Source organism: Hipposideros armiger, unplaced genomic scaffold (genome assembly GCF_001890085.2).
Source record: "Hipposideros armiger isolate ML-2016 unplaced genomic scaffold, ASM189008v1 scaffold_6, whole genome shotgun sequence".
Classification (NCBI taxonomy): domain Eukaryota; kingdom Metazoa; phylum Chordata; class Mammalia; order Chiroptera; family Hipposideridae; genus Hipposideros; species Hipposideros armiger.
Window position 1 is genome coordinate 136,396 of NW_017731356.1, and position 26,483 is coordinate 162,878.

The window sequence follows — 26,483 nt, forward strand, 5'->3', positions numbered from 1 at the left end:
CTGCAGCCTATGCCTTCGCCGGCGACTCACAGCAGCCCAGCTCCAGGTTGAGCTGTTGTTCAGCATCTTAGCTGTAGAGGGCAGCGTCACTGGCCCTCATATGTGGGATCTGAACCGGGGCCCTCTGGCGTCCCAAGCCAGCTCTTAACCATCGTGCCACTCGGCCGGCCCTGTAGATTTTTTTACTTGCGTTTCCCGCTTTTTTCACGCTTGTTTTTGTGCTCATACAACCACTGTATAAGACGCACCCAGTTTTTAGACCCCAAATTTTTCGAAAAAGAGTGCATCTTATACAAGGGATAATACGTGTGCACATGATCATTAAACTCAGATGGCGAGCCCAGGGTGCCTTCAGAGCCGTGTGGATGGCACCCTGCTGACCACTCACCCTGAAAATGTGAGCCAAGCCTCCCCTTCCCAACTTGCATACTTGGTGTGTAACTTAAGTCATGAAGCCCCTTAGAGGCTGCAGGGTGCCCAGACAGATGGAGGGCAGACGCTACATCCTTCATTTCAGCTCCCCCTCATGCAACACCACTTCTCCTTTTGAGGTCCTCCAGCTGACTTTTTAAAAAATGTTTTTGGTTATTCTTAGTTGTATTTTTAAGTGAATTGATGGGCAAGGAGGAGAGGTTTAGCATTCAGAAAGTTCCCAAGCAGAAACCCTCTCCTAGCCCTGTCTGCAGCCAGTTTGCTCCCTGCAGCTATCAGTGGGACTTGTTTGCTGAGTACAAACCACTCCCACACATGAAAGCTGGCCTGGAAAGGAGGTTCCTGAAAACTGGTTTTGCAATCTTTGGGGTTTCACCACCCAACGGATGAAAAAGGTTGAAGGGATTGGAGATTCATGGATTAGAAGGGAGGTGTTAGGGTGCTGGAGTCCCACGCCCACAGTGTAAGGCGCCTTTCTGGAGCCTGCATACCTGTTCACGTGTGTCTCTTGCCTCCTGAACTGAAAGCCCCTAAGAGGCGGTGTCAGCCCACCTGGGGCTGGGGACAGCAGCACCACCTGATCCTTCCATAGCTCTGGGAAGGGCTCACCACGAGGATGGAGGGAGCCAGTCCCCTAGACCTAGAGCTGACCACTCAGACACACTCACCAAGCCCTAATTCCCACCCAGTGCAGTGGTGCTTGGAGGTGGGTGTTAGGAAGGTAATTAGGTGCAGTTGAGGTCGTGAGGGGGGAGCACCCATGATGGGGATTAGTGTTTACAGGGACTCACACGGTCCTTTAAGAGGAAGGGACCATAGCTTGCACTCTCTCTCTTGCTTTGCTTATTATCTATTATCTATCTATCATCTATCTATAATCTATCATCTATCACCTATTATCTATCATCTATCTATAATCTATCACCTATTATCTATCATCTATCTATCTATCTATCTATCTATCTATCTATCCATAATCTATTATCTGTCTATCTATCTGTCCCTATTTAGTGGCACACAGATTATAACATTGGAAACAAAATAAAAGAAAGAAATAAAGGGAAGGCTGACTCGTGGAATGCCGTGAGCGAGCAGCATCTACAAAGTCATCCTAACGCAGACACTGATTATTTAGTTTTCAACCTTTTGGGTCAAACTCTTCGCCAATCATTGGAGAGTTAACCATGCTTACAGAACATAGGGTGGGTGCTATCAGCCTTGATTTTGTGAAGTACAAACACAGTGGAAACATGTACAGGAGTGGAAGGGGAAGGAGTGGGGAGGTCAAAGGGTAAGTACAAAGGTCAAAGGCAGGGCAGCCGAGATACAGGTCTAGAGACAGAAAGAGGACATGGGGCCCGAGAAAGTGGGTGGACAGCACAGGGCATCATGGAAGGAGAGGCAGGTTACTGAACTGTATGGATGGGGAAGGGAGGGTGGAAGGCAGTGAAGCCAGCTCGTGGGACACAGTCAAGACTCACCGTGTGAAACGGGCACAGCAAGGAGCAGCACACACATGATCAGTAGAGGCACCCGGCAGGGAAACCAAATGCAGCAAGAGTTCAAGAGCAGCTGCTCCAGGCTGGCAGGAGTAGCGGGGACCGGGGACTGTCACTTTTCTGTGCCACCTGATTTACTGAACAGCTGTGCCCGAAGTCCATTAATGAAAATTTCAGAAGCAAGGGGGAGGACTGTGATGGATTTGACAGACCTATGCATTCCAAACAGTAAAAATGAAATATATTGTTACTCAAAGGCCTTATCTTTCCCGAAAGCTGAGCCGCTTCTTGAGGGTGTTAAGATCGCCGATGACAGGACGATAGTTCTCCTTTCTACCTGAAGTAGGTCACTGTCCACCTACTCCCATAGCCACTGGAGATGCCACACCTGCAGCTTGTTACATTGTAACTAAACAAGGAAACATTAATCGCCTTATCATTAGGTAACCACTATTTTGATGAAATCAGACTTTGCCCCCAGGCCTTCAATATGCACTGCCTATTGAACTTGCAGCTTTTTCGTGTATACAGAACATTTCTTCCTAATCAGGAACCCACAAGGGCATGCCACGTGTGCACCCTGGCACATGAGCCCACAGCCTTCTGTGCCAGGCAGCCATGCTTGCATCCTGCTCGGATGTGCTCCGAGGGCCTGTGTGCTCTGTGTTTTGTGCGGCTTTGACTTTTGGTTAAGGAAAAACCAATAGTTCTGCTCCATAAAAGCCAGGCATGAGCAAAACTCACACCTGTTTTTACACTGGAGAGAAAACAGGCATCAGTGAAACAAAATGGAATCCATTTTGAATCCAAAAATAGACCCGAATACAAATGGCATTTTCGTTCATGGCGAAGGCGGCATTTTAAACAAGGCAGAAAACTACGGATTCATGGATAAACTGTTAGAGGGGAAAACTTGATTCCTGATGCATTCCCTCTGTTTGGGGCCTCAAAGATTTGAATACAAATTATCAAAGATTTAACATGTACCAAGGAATTGAATATAAACTAAACCATAAAATTTTAAAAAGGAAGTGTGAGTGAAGGTAGGAAAGGCCTTTATAAGGAAAACATAAAACCTAGAGACAATAGAAAGTAAAAAAAAAAAAAAACTGGTAGATTTGAACACACAATTTTTTTTCTCTGTGGAATACAAGTTAGTCTAAGCAAAATCCAGACCAGTGTCAAATGAGAAACATATTTACAACATATACGGCAGCAAAGGGCCAATTTCTTTACATTATAAAAAGCTTATATAACAAGAAAAAAATAACTAATACAAAAATAGGCAAGAGGTAAAAACTAGCAGTTCTCAACGAAAAAAGTTTCAGCCATTAAATACAAATAAATAAATAGTAAAAGTTACTAATAGATAAGTGAAAATCAAAACAAAAATGAAATAACTGTGAGGCTGAGACACTTTTACAAATTGATGACAGCCAGTAGTGTTGGTTGAAGGTGTGGGGGCAGGGGCTCTCACAGACGGCTGTGGGAACACAAAGTGATGGACTTTCAGGGAGGGAACTCGATCAATATTTACAGTACCTTTGACTTAGCGTTCCCACTGATTAAACTTACTATGGATATAGCTATAAAATCTTGCCAAGATAATCTATACGGTTGGGTTCTTTAAAGTTTTGTAATAGCAAAAGCATTTTAAAGAAAGAGAAACAATTAAATTGACCATCAGGAGGAAAGTTGTAAAAAAATAATGTAATAGTCTGACAGCACCCAGTATTGGCAAGGTTGCTGAGTAACAGGAACTCTCTTCTGCTGCCCAGGGTGTGGAGAGGAGTGGGTGTGAACATTTGGAAAAAGTTTGGCACTACCTAGTGAAGTTGACAAACCCATGACCTAGAAATTCCAGTCCTAGACATATACCTGTAAAAATTGGTGCATATGCACACCAAAATACATCTATAAGTGTGTTCATGAAAGCATTTCCTACAATAGGCCCACACAGGAAACAATCTAAATGTCCATCAACATTAGAATTGATTTTTTTAAGTGTGAGTTAGTGCACAATGGAATACTACTAGAATGAAAATAAATGAACTCAGTGACATGCTACATGGATGAACCTCATCAATATAACACTGAGCCAAAGAAGAAACAACACAGTTCATAAAGTATAACTCCATTAGGACAGAGTCATGCACAGGAAACTAAACTACCTTATTTAGAAGTGCAACCACAGATGGTAAAATGTTTTAAATGCAAGGAAATTATTATCACAAAAGTCAGGACAGTGAGGCAACTGGGGGCCTTTAGGTGGAGGCGGTGTTCTGTTCCTTGACCTGGGCAGTCTCTAAATGGTGTGTGTGTGTGTGTGTGTGTGTGTGTGTGTGTGTGTGTGTGTGTGTGTCCCAAATACGAATAGAAACAACAGAGTTCAGCTGGTGCTAAAAAGCCGAGTCACTCTTTACATGGCTGGATACTGGTTCTGTCTTCAGAAGGCACATCCACGGTCATCTGTCCTTGTGGTTAGGAGATCTGCTCTTCTAGTAGCTTCACAAACAGTTGTTTGCAAGACAGCATTGCTTCAGCCCAGGGCAAAGGTCGTTCTGCCTGTTTTTAGAGTCCAGAATTTCAAAGACCAAGACACACACGGCAGTCCTGTGGAGTGGCTGCTCTGGTCATATTTTGGTTTTGTTTTTCGGAGAATTTTTATAAGAGTTTATTTGAGCTAATACTGACGACATATGCCGAGGACCACGATCTCGAATGCTCCCTGCTCTGCCCCTGTTTTGAAATGGCTCCACTCAGGTTATTTTTCACATGTGCACAGACTAGGAAGATGGTAAGAATGTACGGAAAACAGTAAAAGTACTAATGTCTAGTCACAGAGTTGTGGATGATCTCATTCCATTCTGCCCCTTATTTTGATTTCCCAAAACTTCAACAATAAATACCTATTTTTGCCTTAAAATATGTCTCTCTTAAATTAGAATACAAATAAAACACAGACATCCTTGACTTAAAAAATAAAATAAAGCACACAGGGCAGTCATTCCTCTTTTTATTTGCAGCTGTTCAATGGCCCTTAACCAGGGAGGGGCACTTCAGCAAGATCCTAGTGAACTTTGTACCGAAAAAGCTCTGCGAAGTGGGTGCTGGGTCCTGCCCTTCCGCTGCATGGGTGGCTTTTGCTCCGGGCGGGGACAGGGATTTGACAGGATGGACCACGCCCTCAGGCAGAGCTGACTCCCCGCGCTCAAACCTGAAGCCAAGTCAGGCCTTGCAAACCACAGGCGCCACTCGGATGTCCATTCGCTCGCTTATTAAACAAATATTCACCCACGGCCCCAGGCCCTGGGGACATAAAGATGAAGTGTCTCCTGGCAGGGGTGACGCATTAAAATGGGGCACAGAGGCAGTAAGTGAATACGTTACAACAAAAGGTTAGATGTGACCAGACAGAAAAGAAGCGGGAAGGAGCCTGAACAGGGATTTGCCAGGCGTGGGGGGCTGCGCAGGGAAGGCCGTGGCTTTGGGAGGTGGGGGAGAGGAAGGGGCTAAGGAAGAGCTCTGTGCTGAAGTTCCTCCCCACCCTGAGGGGTCCAGGCGGGTGGTGCTTCCTCCCGCCTCAGGGCCGGTGCGAGGACTTCCATGAAGCCACGAAGAGCCTGCGGCGGCTCCTGGATGGAGGATGTGTTTCCTGGTGTGGAAAATGATCCCCAAATGGGCGAGGGGCAGGGCTGTACCCGCAGGCAGTGTCCTCCCCAGTGAGGGGAAAGGCTGACGGAGGCGGGGGCCACAGGAGAGGCACGGCCTGGCACCCCCAAATTCTGACCAAACAGGGCCTCTGAGAATGGGCGGGACCCCTCCAACAAGTCTGACCGGAAGACGCCCCAGGAAAACCGGAGGCCGAGGGAACAGAATCCATCATCTGCGTGTGAGAAGTGCCAGCAGAGGAGCCTCTGAATCAGTGAGGAGAGCCGGCCGCAGTGACCAGCAGGCCCGGGAAGCTCTGATCCACTCATTCATCCAGCACGCAGTGGCTGAGCACCTACCCGTGCGGGCTCAGCTCCAGGCCTCAGCAGATGTCCGTGAGCAACTGTGAAGCAGCAGTGGGGGAGCGGGCCGGGCGAAACAGAGGACAGCATGGATGTGTGACTCACGAGGCATGGCAGAAACAGACATGGGGGGTGAGGAGCAGGGCAACACGGGGGGCGTAGATAGTTAAATGTACACACACTCACACACACACACACATTTTATATATATATATATATATATATATATATATATATATATATATATATATATATTATTTTTATATATTTACATATTTTTTTCCCACTTTTTTAACAGGGTAAGGGTGCTGGGAGCTGTGAAGTTGTTTAACTTTGGATTTGAAGTAATTTCAAACCTACAGAAAAGTTATAAGAATATTACGGAGAACTCCCATATGTATACACATATGTATATAAGTATGCATCGAAATAGTCTCCATTTGTTATCAGTATGGCTTACAGATTATTTTACTGAATCAACTATAACCATAATCCATTACTACCCATTGTATGTTGACTATCAAATTTCTTTTAGCTCATCTTTACTTTTTAGCACCGGATTTCCCAGGCTGCCCTGGGGAGCAGCCATTTCCCCAGGGAGCTCCCTTCACCAGGAAGGAAACCGAGGCGTGGGCTCAAGTGTCCGTCCCTAGTACTACTACTTGCCTCTATACCCTTTTTGTGTCTCCCGTCCTGTTCCTATAAGAAGTGGTTTTCTTAGCAGTTAACAGCCTCTCCGCTGCTCCCACGTGCTCCTGGCTACCCACGGGCTTGCCTCCTGTTCATACCCTTTCTTACATCCTCCAAATCTCTCCCGATTGCATCGCTGACACCTCATCTTCTTCCTGTTGACCCCGTTTTTCTCCTTCCCTTCACAGCCAAACACAGTAGAGCTTTCTACAGGCCTAGCTCTAGGCGCCCATCTCCAGTTCTTTCAAGCCACCTTCAGCAGGCTTCCTGCCCCATCTGTCCTCCGAAACTGCTCTTGTTGATGTCATTTCTGTCTCCAAGTCCTTTCAGCAACATTTGGCAGCTGACACTTTCCTCCTCCCTGGCCTTTGTGATGTCACCTTCTCCTGGTTCCCCTCTCACGTCACTGGTAGCCCCTTCTTTTCTTTCACTAGCTCCTCCTCCTTTGCCAACCCCTAAACGTTGACGGGCCCAATAAGGACCTCTGACCCGAACCTCATTCTGTTCTCTCGACGTGTGATTTTAAATACCATCCATGCATCTTGGATTTCCAAAAGTGTGCCTCAAGCTCAGACCTGAGAGCCAGACTCTCATCTTCTCCTGGATGTTTAAGAGATGTCTCAAAATAAGACGCGGGGCAGACACTAGCTAGTTCGCCACATCCTTTCCGCCGTGAGCTCCCAGCTAAGCATTGCCTGGCTTCCCTTGCAGCTAGATGTAGCTCCACAGCAGCGCAGAGTCACAGAATTGGAAGAACTTGGACTCAATAAATGCATAAAACACCACCCACTTCATACACACATTGAACTGCTTTTTTATGAACAAGAAAATAAAAATCTATTGTGTTCAGCAATTGCTATCTTGAGGTTATGTGTTCAGTAGCAGTCAGCCTATCCTGACTACTACAGATGTCCAAACGTGAACTTCACTCTCCCACCAAGTTTCTTCTCCCAGAAAACTCCTCAACCTTGGTAATTCCTTGGTCATTGATACCGTTCTCCATTCTACTGCTTGAGACAGAAGCCTTGACTTCTTTCTTTTCCTCGCCCACACGTCCAGCCCACAAGCGAGGTCTCGAGTCCATTTCTGTTTTATTCCAGACTTGCTAAAGTAACGAACAAAACCAAACTCACAGCAAGCTGTGGTAGGTATTGATGTGTCACACACAAGCCTGCAGCACGGCTAGGCCTGGCTGACCTCGGATGGGTTCAGGCAAGTCTGGCTCCAGACTGCAAGTCAGGTTTGGGTCTGCAAGCCCGGGCTCATTCCGGGACTCCAGGGCGAAGCCGCAGTGGCTTCCTGAAACATGACCTTTTCATGGCAGGCGGCAGAAGCACAAAACAGACGACAAAAGTTTTCCAGGCCTCCGAAGGCTTCAGGTTGAAATCTCAATCACAATCTGCGATTACCTTGTTTTTGACAAGCTATTATCCTGCAGTGTAAGCTCTATGACTGCCTGGCCTCTAGTAGGCACTTAAAAAATTTACTCAATTAACGTTAAATAAGAGAATTCTGGAAAAGACACTTGAGGCTAGATCGTGCAGGATGCTGAAACGCCCTAAGAGCCTGGACTTCATCCTACGGTCTGCTTTGACGTGAGGTCTGCTTTAGAAAGGGGGCTGGGTGACTAGTTTTGAAAGAGAAGCCAGTGAAAGGGTTACTTTAATTGTCCAGGTCAGAGGAGACTGAGGGCCTAAATCAGGGCAGAGGGAGTAGAGGCTGCTTTGAGGCAACCTCAGTAAGAATCGGTAACAACAGCAGCATTCGTTTATTTCCTAGGTGCCCAGACTCTGTGCTGTCTTCACAACAGCCAAACAAAAAGGTGTTAGTAGACTCGCCTTGAAGACAAAAAGGCGAAACGAGTCTCAGAGAACTTGGGCCACTTCCCCCAGAACCACAGGTAAAGCAATGGCTACTCTGGAATTCCGCGGCAGGACGGAGCCCCAGGCCCAAGGGTGATGCCAACTGTCTACGAAAAGCACGTTCGCTGAATGTGCACAGGGGGGACGGGAAAGGTGGTGAACGAGGCGCTGGACACCCCGCGGGTGGGAGCCGGTAACACAGGAAGCGGTTCTGCACGGAGCAGACCCGGCTCCGGCCGACCTGCTGGCCGGGGGCTCCCTGCGAGGCTGTGCGGCCCCCTCAGGAGGGCGGAGCTGCGGTCCTGCCCCCACCGTCCCACAGACCAGCGCCTGCGGAGGCCCTGGGTCACGCGGCCTCCTTGCGCCGAAGCAGAGACGAGAGCACGGGGATGGCGGGAGCTGCTGGAACAGCAAGAGCCCTCAGAGGGCGCCTGGATGTGCGGACGTGACAGCGCAATAAGACGGACCCGACGCCCGGCCTGGGGCCGCCTGAGCTCCAGGGCCCGGGCCTTCCGCGCACTGCTCGGCTCCCGAGCGCGCGCACGGCGGGGAGAAGGCCCCCCGGCACGCAGAGGACGCGGCGCGCAGGGGTCAGGGCGGGCCGGGCTCACGGCGCTCGGAAGCAGGCGCCGCTCCTCCGGCCGCCCTGGCCTCGGGCCTCGCTCACGACCCTCCCCGGGCAGGACGCGGGCGCAATCGGGACCCCGCTTCACGGTCAGCGGCCTGGTGTCCCCCAGGCGGGGCTGCTGTTTCCGGAAACAGAACCAGGAGGGCGGGACCCTCAGCCCGCGAGAGAGGGGCGCGGCCGGGCGCGGCCGGGCTTGGCTCCGGCTCTCGGCAACGGACAAGGGGCAAAGAACCTCAAACAGTCCTACTGACTAGTTAGGGGGCCGTGCAGGTCCTAGATCCCTAAAGCCCTTCACGCTGACACACGCGAAGCCTGCCGCAATCGCCTCACCCACGTGAAGGGGCGTTTCTCCTTCCGCGCACGCGCTGTGCAAACCTGCAGCTAGACGCAGGCTACGGTGGCTCTGCTGGGGATAAATTATGAACATGCGACCGTTCTGCAAATACAATTCAAGAAGTATACATTGGCGGGGACAGTTTAGGAAGGCGGCCACGAAGACATTTACGGGCGGGATTAGACAAACTTGGGAGTGTGAGGGGTAAATCAGTGGATAACCCTGAGAAGGAAGAAAACTCAGCCTCCGCCTAACAACCCGAGCCTGGAGCTTGGAGCGGGCACTCGGAAGGCGCGCCCCGGCCCTCAGAGCCCGATCTTGGGGGCGTGGCCTCACGTGGCCCCGGGGCGGGGCCTGCTGTAGGCCACGCCTCTCCCGGTCCTGGCCTTAGGTGCCGCACCCACACTTCGCTACGCAGCTGCGGTTTGCACCAGCCAAGCGGAGGTGACCCAGGTGAGTTACCGCACCTGCGGGCAGGGAGGCGTGTGGGCCCTGGGCCCTCGGAGGCACCTCAGCTCCTGCGCTGGGCACCGCCCGTATCTCTGCCATCCGGAGTGGACTAGGGACTCGCTCTCTCTACCCGTTCTGGTCTGTCGATGTCTTTGTACCTTTCCATCCCCTTCGCCCTCCACCTGCCCTGCATCCTCCCCAGGACAGGGTGGGTTTGCAGGGTCTAGGCCGGGCCGCTTGGCTACGGAACTCAGGGAGATTGTCAAGGTCAACCCTCCATCTGTCCCTCCCTTCCCTCGCCTCCGCTCCGGGGCTGTGCCTCCGGAGCCCGCCCGACCTTGCCAGCTGCAGCTCTGGCGCGGAGGATGGGCGGGCAGGCACTGCAGGGCAGTGGGCAGTGCAGGCCCATCCATAATACCGCTTGTAAAGCAGCCGGGAGCACTGCGCCCGCTGCGGAGGTGGACATGTTGCTAGGGACCTTCCGGGAGCTCCCAGGGGCCTTGTGGGGAGCCCCCTGGGGAGCTGCATTTGTTTTCCTCCCGACGCACAGAAACGTTCGTCATATTGGAACAGTTAAGTGGTCACTTCCTACCTCTGCCTTAGAGCAGGAAACTCCGCAGGGAAGGAGGTAGAATCCTCATTCAAGGTTCTGCCTTGGATTTCTGAGAACTTGCCCTCTATCTGGTGTCTGCAGGGAGCATCCAGCCACCGCGGAGGGGCGGTTGCAGGGCGTGGATGGGCCTGGAGACTCGCTGGTGAGTCATCCCCCGAGCTGTGGCTTCTCCTAATAATTTCCTTGGGAGTCAGAGTTTACGAGCTACATTGTCGCTTAGGGGGACATTGTGCGTGTGGGAAGGCAGGTGAAGAGGAAGCAGACACAGGAGGGTGGGCAGGAAAGGGGCGGTGGGGTTGGGGCTTCAGTTCCCAACCTGGAGGAAGGGGGTCCCGGAGAGAGGACACTTACTGCTTTGCAGATGGATGGTCTTTGCAGGTGCGCGGAAGAAACTAGGCGTGGTCATGCGGGACCTCCGCGGATTTCAGATTCCTCTGTGCGTGGGGGCTGGAGCGAGGGCTTCTAGTGGGAGACCTGGAGATCTGCCAGCCTGCAGTGTTGGGAGGCACCCAAGGTTATTGGTCAGGGTGACAGGCTACACTTCAACGAATTCAGTTCAGTGGGTTTAGTTCCATGGATTTGGTTCGCGAGTATCTGAGTCGGGGGATCAAGAATGCTTATCCTCACAGGAGTTAAATGTAGCTGAGTTAACTAAAACCAGCATCCAAAATCCAAACAAACACATTTCGCTCCAGCAAGACCTTCTGTTAAGCTTCCCTTCTGACACATTGTTACAGAAATAGAAAACTTTGTCAAGCATCTTTTTTTCCCATGTTACTATATATAGGTAGAGACGCGGTGGACAGCCATGGAAACTGCACTCCTGGGGCTTCCTGGAGAAGGCTGGCCTAGCTTTCGGGGGAGACCCAATCCTGAAAGGATTAGATAGCAGAGAATGAGCATACACGAAAGAAGGGCTTTACCCCATTAGCCAGAAAAATGCTGAAAAGCCCCAGGGACAATCTGCAATGAAGGGGATGACAAATCAATCTGTCAAAAAGGAACTTAGTGCTAGCTGCACATAAGTATATTGTTCCCTATATTTATATTTAAATATTCTGAATCCATATTCAGAACACCATCAACCAAGCACAACTGACCATGAACCATTTCACATTTTTAAAGCAGTATTTGTTTAAGAGAATATACTGCTATGGTTTTGCAACTGAATTCATTAATACTCCTTATGAGTACTCCATCCTCCTGAAAAAGAATTCAGCAGCTGTCCGGCTGGTCGTTGCTGTGTAAAATGGAAGTCCCGAGGTGTCCCTTCCTCTCTTACAGCGTCTGCCTGTCTTATCGATCTACCTGTCATTTGGGGAGAAAAGCAGTGAGGAGATGGGACACTGGTCCTAACTTCCAAATACATTTGCAAATACCCTTAAGGAGTCCAGCATTTGGAATCACAGGTCCCCCTGCTACCCTCTGAGTTCTTTCTAGAGTTGACCTGTTCATTAGCTGGAATTTTGGTACCTTAGTATGCTCTTTTTATAATAAGTGATATTTTATTCCTGCAGCCTGAGAAATGGGAATGATTGGTGCAGACAGGCATAAAGAGTTACACCCCGTCTCAGGCAGGAGCTTGGCAGGTGTCTCCTTTACTCAGAATGGCTGGTTCCCCAGTGGGGACTCTGCAGCTGCTGAGAGTTAAGCGCTGTCAGCCCATGTTTCTTGTGATGGGAAATCCAAATGGTGTCAGTGTGACCCATTCGAGATTTTTTTCCCTCTTCTGGAAATCAGACCTGAGTGTCCCTATAACCCCTCGGTTCCTGTGTAATGCCCATTAAGGGACAGGTTATGTGGAAGTCATGACGTAAAAATGTAGTGCCAATTTCGGTGTTGCTTTGCTCCTTGCACACCTGTATACCTAAAAGATTGGAGGATGTTTTTCTCCTTCCTGTAATCTCCACTCTTCTGTCATACTGCAGTGCTGACACTCAAAAAAAAAGCTCACTTTTGGACCTGTTCCACGTTTTCTTTTTTTTTTTTTTCCATTTAGAAAGATCTCAGGCTTTAACCAGTCACAGACTTGGAGTTAATTATTAGTTTTCTACTCTTGCTAATATGCTCAGAGAGGTTCTGAGGAGGTAGAAATATTTCAGGAGAGGTCAGGTGTGGTCAAAGGTGACTCCAACCTCGTTGAGAGGCAAGACAGCCAAGGCCTGAGAGCCAAGACCCTGGAGCTAGGCTGCCTGGCTGTGTGCGAATCCAGGTTCTCTCTGTGGTAGCTGTGTGACCTTGGGCAGATGACTTAACCTCTCTGATGCTGTTTTCTCCTCTGCAGAATGGGAGCAATAATATATCATAGGGATGCTGCGAGGGGATTATTGAGCTCATATTGGTGGACCAGTATTTGACACACACTAAATAATATATGTGCTAATAGTAAGCATTATTGATAACAATTGATTTCTCTTACCGCTCTTCTAGTCTGTCACCACCCTCCAGACACACGGGTCTCCAAGCACAGCCCTCGCCTGTCCCCACACCTGTGTACCTTCTGTGCTCGCTCCGTGTTGTCACATCACTGCTCTGTCCTGCAGAGCCCTCACCCCATCTGTCACCCTCCTGTTCCTTGGTCGTCCTGAGCTGGCTCCCTTCACTCGACTGTATTCTTCCTTCTCGGCCTGGTCACCACTGTGCCCTGCACCCCACATGGAGCATGGCATTTAGTAGGGGGCCGTCAGGGAGGGCCTCATTCTGTGGCCACACTGAAGAAGGTGGCAGGTGGCAGGCAAGCACCCCATTCAGGTAACATCGTTTGCCCTGCACTGGCCTCATCAGATCAGCTCCAGTTAATGACTTGTTGAGGTTTGTATTTTCTTCTGCGTCCCGTGGCTTCTCCCCATCCCCCCCTGCCTCTGACCCTGGCGACTTTCCTGTCCCTGAGATCACATCTCTGGGAGACTGGGCTCCAGATGGGCCAGTGTGGCCCAGGGCTTGCCCAGAGAGCCTTTTGGGTCAAGAATCTGTTTGGGAATATCTGTCATCACACCCGCAAGGGAACCTAGGATCTGTCCCGTCTTGTTACAAACCTGCTATTCGTAGATTCCTGAAATGCTGCATTACCAGGTGCCGGGGAGATTCGGTTCCATCCAGGCATGCTGTTCAGTCCTTGTCACGTAGAAGTCACGCTCTAGATAGGAGGCAGCAGGTCGTTTGCTTAACTGACCTGAACAGAGTCTGTGTCAGTGTAGGTGCGTCCCACGGACCAGGAACTGGCCGCTGAGCTTGCATCTTGCTGCCGTCTCTTTCCCCGCCCCCTCCCAGCACAGCAATGTGCTCATAATTCCCCAAAGTGTTGGAATTAAAAATGTGAAGCTTGAATCTTGTAAACGACCAAGTTGTGGCTATCTCACTGTAAAGCTGAATGTACATGGATTATAGCTGGGATCTCTAAGAGGGACAGAGCTGCCATCGTCCTGACAGCGTCAGCCTCACTTTCCCAGCTCTCTGCAGCCACACTGACGAGGGACTGAGGGACTCGAGGAGGTGCTGGGAAAACCCACTTTATGACCCACCCTGCTGTGCGCCTCACTGGGTTCTTAAGCAGGAGAAATAATGAACGGTGTGCCTGTGGAGCTATCTGTTCATTTGTGGTCCGTGGAGAAATAGCTACTAAATATCAGCGCTGCTGGGAGCGAGAGCTCTTTTTCCTCACCTGGCTTATTCCTTCTCTTAAATGTCCTTGTACGGTTTCTTAAATGTAGCTGTCATTTGGATCATTGACCCTCAAACAGATTTCACCATCTGTTTAATGCAGAAATGATCGGAAGTGGCATTTTGAAGGTATAGGATGGAATTACTTTTCTGCTGCGTCCCTCCGCGCTCTCAAATTTCTCCATTGAGTTTTATGTGGGCTCCAGAGGGTCAGCTGCCCTCCTGGAGATAATTTGGAGGCCTGTTCCTTTGTAGACACACCTGGAGGCAGGACTGAGGCTGGGCAGCTCCCCAGGGTGCTGTGAGCTGGCGGGCTAGACCCCAGCACGACCTCAGAACTTTCTGAACCAACTCCCCGTGCTCAGGGAACTCAGGGAAGTCCACTTGAAATGATCAGACCGGCCCTTCCAGTTACCCTCCTCGTGTCACTCGTGAAAATGTTGATTTTGTCATGTATAATCAGGACCGTACATAAGGAAGACTGGATTCATAGCACAGGCAGCCAGATCAGGATTCTCGCAAAATGCTGGGGAATGGCTCCCCGTTAATCTGTGAGTGCTTTCTCCTCGTCCTGTTCCTGGATGCGTAAAAAGTCGCCGGTGAGAGACTACAGGACAGCTTGACGAGAGCCATCTTGCAAATGGAAGTGGGGTCACCATTGTCCAAGCTGGCTTTTGTTTGTTTGAGCTGAAAGGGAAAATCTTCTCTCCCTTAAAACATCTGATTGATTTTACTTTAATGGATGATAAGTTATTGTCACTTCCTGGCTCAGAACTTATACAGCGCTTGAGGCAGCTGCCCAAATCCATAAAGCCTTCGCTTCCTCTGTGCCAATCGCGCTCCAGGGACTCTCTACTGACAGCCTGGGAGACCTGAGTAAACAGGAGAGCTTTCCCCCAGGAGTTTGCTGTTGACTGTGGTTCAGGGAGTTTTCTGGGTGACGCTTTGTAACTAAAGGAACCCTGCTCCAGTGAGATAAGGCGAGGGGTGGCCCAAGCCAGAAATGGAGGACAGGCTGAGCAAAGTGTAAGTGTACAGAGTGGCCATACTTCCAGGAGAATTCCTAGAGGCGAGTCCCTGAGCCACGTGTCACCCTGACACGCGTGTGGCTAACTCAGGCCCTGGAGTGGAGCACGCCTTCCAGGGGCGAGACCAGTATCGCCTCATTTCACGCCCAAGTTGGATCGCTCCCAATGGTGCCTTGTAGCTTCCTTGAAATCCACTGCTGCACAGAAGAGTTGATGCCCCAAGTGCTGTCCCACAAATCTCGAGGCCCCGTGGGTCACCTTCCCCTAGAAGCCCGCGGCACACCGCATGCAGCCTGGGGTGTTCCCGCTGCCCCCATCTTCCACACCCTGCCGGCTTCAAAACATTCTTGCCGGTTTTCTTCCCCCAACCTGATATGTCCTGAAAAAAATCATGTCTGGCTAGTAATAAATACTGTCATAAATAAGAAAGTTACCAATAAAGGTGCCGCTGTTTTTAAAAAATGTCCAAATAATTAGGTTTCTAAAGTATTCTCAAAAAGAGCATCTATAAAGAACCCACAGCCAACATCCTGTTTCATGGCGAAAGGGTGGGGGCTCCCCTCCACGATGGGGACAAGGCGAGGGTGTCTGTCCTTGCCACTTCTGCTCCACACTGCACTGGTCCCAGCCGGGCCATCAAGCAAGAAATAAAAGGCACCCCGACTGAACAGGAAGAAGTGCAGTGTGTTCGCAGGGAACGTGGTCCTGTGTGTCAAGTGCTCCCAAGGTCCTGTACCTTGCTCCCCAACACCCAGCTCTGCGCTCCGGCCCCGCCCTCCCCTTTTCCTGGAGAGGCTGGGCGGAGCTCCTGCACTGCCCCCGGGGTGTCTGCTCACGGCCCCCCACCTGGAGAAGGGGCGCTGGAACTCCCGGGCCAGGAGCAAAGAGCACTGCACAGGGTCAGACCTCAGCTCCGCACTCACTGGCTGTGGGGCCTTGGACAAGTGACTGGGTTCCCCTCTGCCCCCGTTTCCTGGTCTGTAAAACGGACGTAATAGCAAGCACCACATGGGATCGTGATGGGGGCCGCACTGGGTCTTATGGCCAGTGTTTGGCGTGGAGCAGGGATGTTATTTCCCATGCTGCTCTTTCTGCCACGTGAGATGGAAAAATTCAGCAGGAGTGACTCGGAGGTCCCGCTGGACCCTTAAATAGGCCTCTCATTTGAAGTCGGAATGTGAGGTGTACCTGATCTGTGGTGTGGAATGACAGTCTCAAGAGGTCATCCGGTGGTGTCATAAGCATCACTGCTGAAGGGTGAAAAGCCTTCAGTCTAGAGGGAGCATCTGACCTGGTGAGTGGCTGGGAGTCTAGTGGCTGTCACAGGTTAGGCTCGCAGGGTGAAGCCCCGGGAGGTACTGAGCTCTTCCTCTGAACCCTGTCTGATGGTTAACAAGCGAGCTGCAAGGCCAGCTATGCCCATGTGGAAAGCTCAGCTCCGAAGGGACTTTTGGACTGTGTGCTGTGTGGCGAACCCCTGGGAGAAGCAAAGTCTAGTGTGGAGCCCCCACCCACAGAAACCTTATCTTGTTGGGTGGCTGAAAGGGCTGCTGGTGTACCCAGCACAGTGTGTGCAGCCCGAGCGAGTGTCAGGCCCGAGGGTGCGGCACCGGCTATCAGCGCCCCGAGCCTGCACCCTGCAAGCTATCTGCTGGCCCCGGGCTGGCACTGCCTCGGGTGTGGCTGTGACCGCCAGGGGTGTAGCCACTGGGAGCTGAGCTGCCCCTGTCCCAGACCACACACCTGTCCCGAACCAGGAAGGCCAATTTCCGAGGCATGGAGACACTTACCTCATTGCCCTGGATTCCTAAGAAAATAGGAATTCAGCAAGTGATAAAGTGTTTGTTTTTTTAACCTTGAGGGAGCTGAGCTGATTCTTTCCTTGAAGGACAAGCCTTGCTCATGTCTGTCCCTCCTGGGTCTGTGTTTTCAGCAGCTGTGGTGACAGCTTTTCTGTGTCCTGACGTCCCTCTCGTCCTCAAGCAAGCCGCACATGACTTGCTTCCACTGTTTCAGTGCATACCTGTGAGGGACAAAAGGAAACTGAAATCGGTTGGCACATGCTTTATTTCAGGCACTGTGCCAGGTGCTGGGCATCACTTCTGTTGCCGGGGTCACTGCTGACAGCCACCTGGAGCTGGAGCTTGCTTCGCTGACCCCACAAGTATCCGGAAGCACACACTGATGTACCCGTAAGACAACACGGGCATCTGCTGCCCTTAGCAGGGACCGACTCTGTCTCGGCACTGGTCCCGCGCTGGGAGGTGCTGGCTGGCTGCTATGGGAAGCAGAGAGTCAGGTGGGAGTGCCGGGTGTCGGGAGGGCTGGCCCCCTCCTGTCCCACGGTGACTCCGTGGTCCTTTGCAAACCATCCCCTATCACCTTAGCAAAGTGCAAGGAGTGACGTTCGCTGGGTTTAACCTCCCAGACCTCATTTCTGCTTTGCAAGCCGAGCCCAGTAGGACATACTCGATTCTAGCTGTACATTTCTGAGCACGTTCGCGTGATCTCTGGCTGCAGTACAAACACCTCCTCAAGAGGCACGTCTCTGTCTCGCCACCGAGCTTCTCCCCCCCCCAAGCCCTTGCAAATCAGAAAAACAGGAGTCAGGGGCTAAGCCCCCAATCCTAATGTTTGGCCTGGACGAGCTGGAGTATTTGGGGAAGAATTCTAAAACCCGCTCTGGACTTGGCTCTGCCCTCGTCAAGCAGAGCTTCCATTTCCTTATCTATAAAATGGAGTGAATGGGTTTTGGGGGAAGATTAAAAGTAAGCTGGAAAATGCTACACAAACACAGGATGTCCCCACGCTGCCAGGGAGCCTGGCATCATATCCAAAGGTTAGGTAGGGTCTGGAAGCCAACTCTCAACTTGCAAAATTTGACTGAAACCAAGTATGCTTAATTTCACTGTCCTTAAGCAGGTGGCTCCTGACAAAGTTAGAGCTTCATTTTAAGTGGCCTGTTTGACTCAAATGCGCTAAATTCCAAGGATCTCAGGCAGATCAGAAAGCTCAGTCATTCATTTTCAAAGCGGGGTTCAGAATTCACCCTGGATGTTTGCTTTCATTACTGCTGAGGCTTCCTCCCCGAGCAGATTTCCTAAGCTTTGAAAATGACCAATTCTAGAAGAGATGAGAGCACGCAGGCTTGGAAGGTGGCCAGATGCCCTGCCCTCTGCGGCCACACAAGACGGCTGGGTGATGGGACCAGGAAGGGACTCATGTCCTGAGTCATGGAGACGGCCCTTCCCAGTGTGTCCCCATCCTGGAGTGGGGCAGGCAGACACCACTCGGGAGCAGCTCTGGTGTAGATAAATCTCATACATGTACTGTCAATCAAGAGAGAACATACGAGGGGCGGTCGGTTGGCTCAGGTGGTTAGAGCACAGGCTCATAACACCAAGGTTGCCGGTTCGATTCCCACATGGGCCATGGAGCTGCACCCTCCACAACTAGATTGAAACAACTACTTGAATTGAAGCTGATGGGTCTTGGAAAAACACACTGTTCCCCAATAAAAATTAAAAAAAGAACATATGATATGATGTGACCGTCACCTTTTCTGTGTATATTGATTGAAGCCTTGAATAACTGTAAATTCTGTTGTGTGACATACAGTCATGTCTCTAACGACCTCTTAGAAACGGCAGATTTGCTCACCTCTCTTTGGCCAGGTGTGCAGTCGCTCCTGCCACGGTGCCTCCGGGCTGGGCGGCCCCCTCACGTGTTCCCTCTCCCCGCAGAGCCAAGATGGCCGTCCTCTCCAAGGAGTATGGTTTCGTGGTCCTGACCGGGGCTGCCAGCTTCCTCATGGTAGCCCACCTGGCCATCAACGTTGCCAAGGCCCGCAAGAAGTACAAGGTGGAGGTGAGTGGGGGTGCAGCCGGGCAAGAACCTGCCTTCTGTCCTGGAGGGACAGGTGAGGAGCCCGTGGTCAGCGCTGCCAGTGTCAGGTCCACCCACTAGACAGACATTCCGCCTCTTCCCGGCAGGAAATATGGGGCCCAGCTGGGAGTAGGTGCCACCTTGTTTCTCTTTGTCTCTTCTGTACAAAGACCAGATGGGCTGGGATGAGAACAGTCTGCTTTTGGCTGGAGCTATTTGCTAGCAAGAGTGTTATTTTCTAAAAAGGGTTAAAATGGCAACGGTGTTTCCTGGTATGCCAGCTTAAACACAGTGTCTTAGGGCGATTTTCGTTTCCCCGCGGTGCTGAGGTTGGCCTGGGCTGAGACCCTGGCCATGGGGGGAGGTCTGCTAAACGCCGCCTCTAGCTCCATGGACCTAGAAGGAACATTGCTGAAGTGTGCCCTGGGGAGCGAATCTAGATGTCTGTTTCTGTTTAGCAACTTATAATTAGATGAACTAGAGCTTCTTTTAAAGTTTTCATATCTAGCTTTTTTTTTTTTAATGGCCATGTGCATTAAAATTCTCACACTCCATTTCTGTTCCCCATGAAGGGGAATCTTACAAGTCTGTGGTATTTTATGACTGTGGGGAGCAGCGATTTCCCTGTGACGTCTCGGTAAATGCATCTGAGATCCGCCAGTGATGGCGTCACGGCCAGTGGGCACAGGCTCCCTCTGTCCCATGTGCAGCTCGGCACAGACATACATCCTTAGTACTAGATATTAACAGACCCAGGTGGAATCCACCTCCGAGAGCCCAGACCCTTGTCCCTGCGAATGCCTAAGCAGACAGTGGTCCTCTGTCCAGGGGATGACAGAAGACGCTTTGGCAGAGGTTACCTTTTGGGCTGATTCTAGCTGTCAGCACTGAAGGCTGCCCTTGACCGTCTGACCCACGGCACTCTGTCTCCACAGTACCCGACCATGTACAGCATGGACCCTGACAACGGGCACCTCTTCAACTGCATCCAGCGAGCTCACCAGAACACGTGAGTGAGGGCCACAGGCACAGACGTGCACAGAGCGTGCTTCTGCCCAGCCCCCTGCCGCAGCACATACTCTGTCTGCCAAGCAGCAGCGGCAGTGGCGATCGTGGGCATTCATTAATAAAAGGATCGTTTACAAACCTTGTAAGTGAGCAGACTGACTACTAAGCAAGATGAAAGAGTTGTTAGAAGAGTGGAACTCTGGGTAATCTTTCCAAAACCGTCTTTAATGATGCATTTCCCTTCTACAGTCTGTCCCACCTAAACAGAGACGGAGTCCCGGCGCCCCAGAAGTGAGGGGCTTCGAGCTCTGTAAGGAAATCTGCTCCTAGTCACAAGGGCTTCCCACAGCCTGTTAGAGGAGGTCCCTAACGCCTCGTGTTCTGTTATCTCTGATCCCAGAGGGGCCCCTCAGTGTTTGTTTTACTCTCAAGTGTCTAACTGGGCGAGTAAAGAGGGAAAGGGTCCCCTGTCACAGAAACACTCAAATGGGGCACTGTTCAACAGGTTCTGTCTGTCTGTTCCAGGTTGGAAGTGTACCCTCCCTTCTTGTTTTTTCTAGCTGTTGGGGGCGTTTACCACCCGGTAAGTTTTTCCAGGGCGGGTTTTCATCTTGGATACTATGTATTTCATTCAGACAGCATGTATTGAAAAGAGTTTCATTCAGTGACTTCGAACAGCTCTTTCAAGTAGGTAGAATTTTCCCACAGGGGGAAACATCCTGGAGACTATGTAACTTTCTCAAGGTCAAATAGCTACAGAGTAGACAGAAGCAGAATTTGGAACCCAGAGGCAATTCTGGAAGTTCACATGCATAAGCGTTTTCCTTTGCACATTCATGCATTTGTGCAATAAACACTTACTAATCACCTGCAGTTATCTCAGGGAACCAACCAGGCAAAGTCACCTGGTTTCATGGAGCTGACTTTTAGTCACCTAAGTGTATTATGGAGTCTGTTAGCTGATGCAAGCCAGAGGAACATGTAGCAGAGAAGGCCAAACATAGTGCTGGATGGGGCGGGGGGGACGATTTTGAGAGGGGGGTCAGGGAGGAGGACCTCGCTGAAGTGACAGGGAAGCAAAACGTAAAGGAGGTGCCACGGATGTCTCCAGACATCTTCCAGGCAGAAGGGCGCAGGCGAGGCCCTGAGTAGGGCCCTGGTCTGTTTGCCAGCAGTGGGCAGGGTGAGGGCAGGCAGGCGGACAGTAAGGAGGCTGACCACGGGCCCTGGGGCCATGGAGGTGGTCTGCACCAACACTTATCTAAATAAAGCACCTTAATGAGCCTGATGACTTGCCACTTGGGTCTGGCCTTGGGCAGAAAGTGTTTCCCTTTTCAGGGGCTAGAGTTCTGACCAGCGTGCAGGCCCTTCCTAACCTCTGGGCTGTACCCGAATGTCTCTGTGCTTTTATGAGCGGCCAGAAGGGCATATCTGTAGTCATGACCTTGACGTCTTGTATTTTTTTCAAAGACAAAAAAATCTGATCTCTTAGAGAAGATATTCCTTCTGTGCCTCCAAAAAGCCCCAGTCCTAGTAAGTGATGAGAGGAGCTGGCTGCTCTAGGTCAGGCACACCTGGCGTGCACCCCACTGCACCCCCAGATCTCATTCCTCTGCTTAGTTCTTTATAATACTCAAAACCACTCTGAGGACGGTAATTATGCAATAGTCCAGTAAAAAATGGCCAGCAGGGACGACAGAGCTTGTAGTAGTGACTCACGGGACTGTGGTTATTTTTAGTTGTTTCGTGCTCATACTGATATTTAACTTTACCCCAAATCATCTAAACAACAAACAAAAATCCTAAGGTGGTAACCGTACCCCTGCTGACACCACACACTACTACACTGGAAGGCACTTGGGGACAGTGACACTCAGTGTTTCGTGTCCTCACACGCCCTCTCTCTTTTAGTCTCCCCTGACTCCTTCTGACCAAAGGGGTCACCCCAGGATGGTGCCCAAATGGAAGTTTTCATCTTGCATAAGTTTTCACTCCCTCTTCTCAAGGGTGTTGGGAATTTCCCCTCGAAGACCGCGTATTTGGGGGTTCACAGCATGAGTCACTGTCCCCACTCTTCCTAGTGGAGCCCCCCCACCTCTGCCCCCACAGCCCCACCCCGCAGCGGGGAACCTCCCCGACCGGGTGCAGCTCAGGTCGCGGCCCTGCTCCTGTGCACAGGTTCCCCTGAGACGGCTTCCTCTTCCGGTTCACCCTGCGACCCCAGGGCCTACCTGCCCTCACCTGTGCTCTGGCGCAGCTGAGGTCCCCAGGGCAAGCAGGGGGTTCCTTCTGTGCCGCCCCCCGAGGAGAAGCCAGCACTCACCTGCCAGGTCCATGAGCCCTTCGTTCATGGAAGAGCCACAGATCTTTGATTCTCCTAACCCAAGCAACCAATTGGTGGGGAGTACTTTACCACATCCATGAAATGATTAACTTTCTGATAAAACGTTATGCAAAAAACACTAGATGTTAATAAGATCTGCCTGTTCTTTTCATGCAAATCCTAACAAAGCCCTTGTGTTTCAGCGCGTAGCTTCTGGTTTGGGCCTGGCCTGGATCGTTGGGCGGGTTCTATACGCGTATGGCTATTACACAGGAGGTAAGCACATCTAGGCGTCTGCCAAGGAAACCAAGTTAAAATCTTACCCTCCTCAGCCTTTCTTCTCGGCATGGCTTTAAGAACAGGGGCTGTGACTTGATATTTGGGTGGAAGGTTGTTACCCTCTTTGTTTTTGCTAACCTCTGAATAGTAACAAAGCTTATTTTGATTGAGCATTTTCTGCCAGTCAGTTGCTGTTCTAAGAACTTGGCATGTGCCCTTTCGCCTTCCAACAGTTCTATGACGTAGATAGTATTATCGAATTTTACAGACGGGGAAACTGAGGCTCAGATTGAGGCTCTAGCTAGGTCACAGCTACTGCATGGAAACTATAAGCCAGGGTTCAAAGCGAGGCAGTCTGAGTCCAGAGCCGCTGCTAATGGTGTGCCCACGGGGGGAAAAGACAGTTTTTGCTGGACTGACATTTTCTAAGAGGAGTGAACTACGGTACGGCCAAGGTCCTGGAGCAAGGAAACTCCAGTTATTGTCCCATAGTTTTTCAAGGTCCGAGCAATCCTACTGCGATGTTACTTTGCATAAAGTTGGTTGACCTCTTAAGAACAGATGTCTCAGGCACAAGCCCAGGCTCCTTGATAGAATGGCTTGTGGACGTTCAGAGTTTCGTCAATCTGAAGCCGCCCCCTAATTTCTGCTCTGCCTTCTTTTTCAGACCCCAGCAAGCGGAGAAGAGGAGCCCTGGGCTCTATCGCCCTCTTTGGCTTGATGGGCACGACAGTGTGCTCTGCCTTCCAGCATCTTGGCTGGGTTAAAACTGGCCTGGGCAGTGGGTCTAAATGCTGCCACTGAAGAATTCAAGGGTGTTTACAAACTCATTCATTTTGAGTGACTTACTTTTATTTACAATAACATTTTTTTTTTCCTAAATATAATAAAAACTTGTCTGGCATCAGCCTCATACGTAACCCCAACTCTTATCACTTATTTCTTGTTGGGTCTTCATCTAAAATACGGAGCCTGTTCCTACTTGCTGAGGGAGGGGCCCCCGGCACGGAGCACCCCTTGTCCCCCTGCCAGCAGATGCTCGCTTAGCATGTAAAGCTGGGGAAACATCTGATTGTGGTAATATGTTCACGGTTGGGGCATTTTTAGCAGCTGTGAAAAATGGGGCTCAAAGAGGGACGGTCTTTTACTTCTAATTAGGAGCTAAGATTACTAATGCCTAGGATAACAATGAGCATTTTTACAAATCCCTACTGAAGGGTGCCTCTATTGCTTAAAAACTGAAGTAATAGGCTAACTTTAAGGGGAAATGGATAGAGATGGCTGTAAACACCCTACGCTTGGTTACTAAGATCTGATTACAAATATACACTTAGCAACAAAACATGGAAGACTGAAATAAAGGTTTTAGTCACAGATGGCTATTTACACTTACATTGATAACATTTAACGAAACAACAACAAAATCAGTTCTTAGGTGCTCTCGCCACATTCAAGTGCTGAGCAGCCCGTGAGGGTCGGACACAGGATCTGACCGCAGGCCAGAGTCTAAAAGACCGTGAGGGCTCCATCGCGCCCTGTCACTTAAAAGAGATGAGGCACTTGGGGACAGAATGCTGTGGTCCCCACCGAGGGCGGTCAGCCTTGGCCACGGGACCCCCTGGAGCCCGCAGGGCATTGGATGAGGCTGGAGAAACCAGCGCAGCACACCCTCCACTGTTAGGCTGACAAGTCCTCACCTGTGTAGAGCAAACTAAGGGAAACAGGGGTGGTTTCTGTAAAGCTGTAACTTGTATTCTTTTTTACGTTCAAATGTCTCTTTATGAAATGATGGTGATGATGAGTGGTGGGGGCTTTTGGTCCTGACTTTGAAAGGTAATATAATTAGTGATTTGTAACAAGCTAGGGTGTGTTTGTTTTTGTCTGGCAGGAGCTGAGTTTTGTCACATGGAAATTAGGGAAACACGCCGACCTTTAATCCCTCCATGCTGTGCCTCTGGCCTCCCCTGCAGGTGGCTGTGTGCCCTGGGAAGAAGGTTCTACCTCCGAGCCTCAGCGTGGCCTGCGGAAGTGGGGGTGATGACAACACTCACCTGACTGAAGTTCTGGAGGTTCCGAGCACAGCGCTCTGGTGGCTGTGGCCCAGCCAGCTCAGGGTCCCGCACACGGTGTGGGAAGTGGCAGGCACCTGCTGGAGAAACGGCATCAAAAGTCAGCGGCCAGGTTGTCCTCTTAGACTCCAAGGATCCCCCCAGTTGTCCCTTCCCTCCCCATCCCTAACAGCATTTGCCTCCGATGACATTCCCTAACTCAGTGGAAAACTGCATGGTCTCCATCCCCTTCCTCAGGCAGCGCCGCCCAGTAGAACTTTCTGACATGACGGAAGTGCCGTCGACCCTGGAACATCACGGGTTTGAACTGCGCAGGTCCGCTTACGTGGGTTTTGTTAGTGAATACAGGGGGCCCTTCCAGGCATGGGTTTCGCACCTGCAGATTCAACCAACCTTGGATGGAAAATTTTTCGCATTCCCAACCACAGATTCCCAACCGTGCATCAAAAGCGCTGTTTTCAATCTATGGTTGGTTGGATTCGCACCTTCCACCGGCCGAGTGGAGAGTTAAGTTATACGCGGATTTTCGACTGCTGCTGTGGACACACCGCGATAGTTGAGGGTCAGCTGCATTCTACCCCGGCCTTGTGCAGCCCAGCAGCCACCTCCAGGGGGGCCCAGTCCCTGAAATGTGACTACAAGTAACGAGATCGAGTTGTACTAACTGAAACGTAAGCAGCTGCATGAAGCTACTGGCTACTGTCCCTGGAGGGCACGGCTCTAAGGCACTGCTGCTCAGCCTTGGCTGTCCACGAAACTCACCCGGGCAGGACTGGTTAAGAATCCAGGGGCCGAGGCTGTACCCCAGATCAATTAAATCAGAATCTCAGTATTTTTAAGCTTCTCTGGGTAATTCTAACGTGCAGCCGAGGCTAACCATCGCTGTAAAAGCAGCACCCGGCAAAGCTGTGCGTGAGCATCAACCGGGGCTGTGGTTAAAATGCAGGCTCTGATCCCAGGTCTGCGGGGGAACTGAGATTGCAGGTGTGACAAGCAGGTGCTGCGGGTCCTTCCCTTCTGACCATCTCACTCAGACATCGAGTCTCCTCGGAGCCCAGTAACATGGGAGCTCTGGCTCTTAGAGTTTACATTCCAGCCGGAGAAGCTATCATAAGCATGTAATTTCAGATAGCGGTTAATGCTTTGATGTAAATAAACTACGGTAGTGGGATAAGGGGTGTGTATCGCTCCTTTGAGAAGGTAAATTTTTCGCCTTTAGCTTTAAGGAGCCTACATGATGAAGATGAGGGGGCAACACTCTCAGAGCAAAAGGGAACAGCAAGGTGAGGTTCCTGAGGCAAGAACGAGCCTGCAGAGTGACGAGCAGCGAACAGAGAGCGACAGAAGGTGGCATCAGGAAGAACAGTGATGGGCAGTAGCAGTTGAGACTGTATTCTACCTGCAACTAAAACCACAGTAGGAGCTTTATATAGCAAGAGGGTGACGAATTCAGACTGACTTTGAAAAGACTGTTCGGGCTGACCTGATTTTGGAGCTTTCGCAGTGTCCTGGAGCTGCAAAGGCCTGGTCTCCATGATGTCGTCGGCTGGCTTTGTCCCCTCAGACCCTGAAGACAAAAACAAAGAGAGGCCTTTGGGCATCAGAAAAACTGAGGACTCATTCTATTCAGAGGAAAGCCAAACCAGGCACAAGGCATTTCAGAGAAGCTGGCAGGACTCAGGGATGCTCTCACCTTGGCAAGAGACAGAC

At 50.7% G+C, this 26,483-nt stretch overlaps 2 protein-coding genes across 4 annotated transcripts in view; one reads left to right on the forward strand and one right to left on the reverse strand.

The window, feature by feature from the left end:
* The window catches only part of LOC109385199 (retinoic acid receptor RXR-gamma-like), a 153,260-nt gene extending 134,672 nt beyond the window's left edge, over positions 1-18,588 (reverse strand). Inside the window, exon 1 of one of the 2 annotated variants that reach the window (XM_019647168.1) lies at positions 10,873-18,588. In XM_019647168.1, the coding sequence (XP_019502713.1) occupies positions 10,873-10,927 (55 nt within the window). In that variant the 5' untranslated portion in view covers positions 10,928-18,588. The remainder of the gene's footprint in view (positions 1-10,872) is intronic. The other variant, XM_019647184.1, reaches the window with a different exon arrangement.
* On the forward strand, positions 9,803-23,624 carry MGST3 (microsomal glutathione S-transferase 3). 2 transcript variants are annotated; one of them, XM_019647221.1, is made up of 7 exons: positions 9,822-9,911; positions 10,603-10,663; positions 18,953-19,076; positions 20,030-20,103; positions 20,628-20,685; positions 22,629-22,701; positions 23,372-23,624. In XM_019647221.1, the coding sequence occupies exons 3-7, from the start codon at positions 18,960-18,962 to the stop codon at positions 23,506-23,508; spliced, it is 459 nt and encodes a 152-aa protein (XP_019502766.1). In that variant the 5' UTR covers positions 9,822-9,911; positions 10,603-10,663; positions 18,953-18,959; the 3' UTR covers positions 23,509-23,624. The 2 variants fall into 2 exon arrangements, with proteins under 2 accessions (XP_019502755.1, XP_019502766.1); XM_019647210.1 differs by lacking the exon at positions 10,603-10,663 and having other exon boundaries at positions 9,803-9,911.
* The last annotated feature ends 2,859 nt before the right edge of the window (positions 23,625-26,483 follow it).

What these genes read in the sequence shown, in the direction of transcription:
- MGST3 (XM_019647210.1), top strand. Translation starts at nt 18,960, where the DNA reads ATGGCCGTCCTCTCCAAGGAGTATGGTTTCGTGGTCCTGACCGGGGCT. An exon ending in TTGGGGGCGTTTACCACCCG is followed by an intron (nt 20,686 to 22,628) that starts GTAAGTTTTTCC and finishes CTTGTGTTTCAG; the next exon opens with CGCGTAGCTTCTGGTTTGGG. An exon ending in GTATGGCTATTACACAGGAG is followed by an intron (nt 22,702 to 23,371) that starts GTAAGCACATCT and finishes CTTCTTTTTCAG; the next exon opens with ACCCCAGCAAGCGGAGAAGA.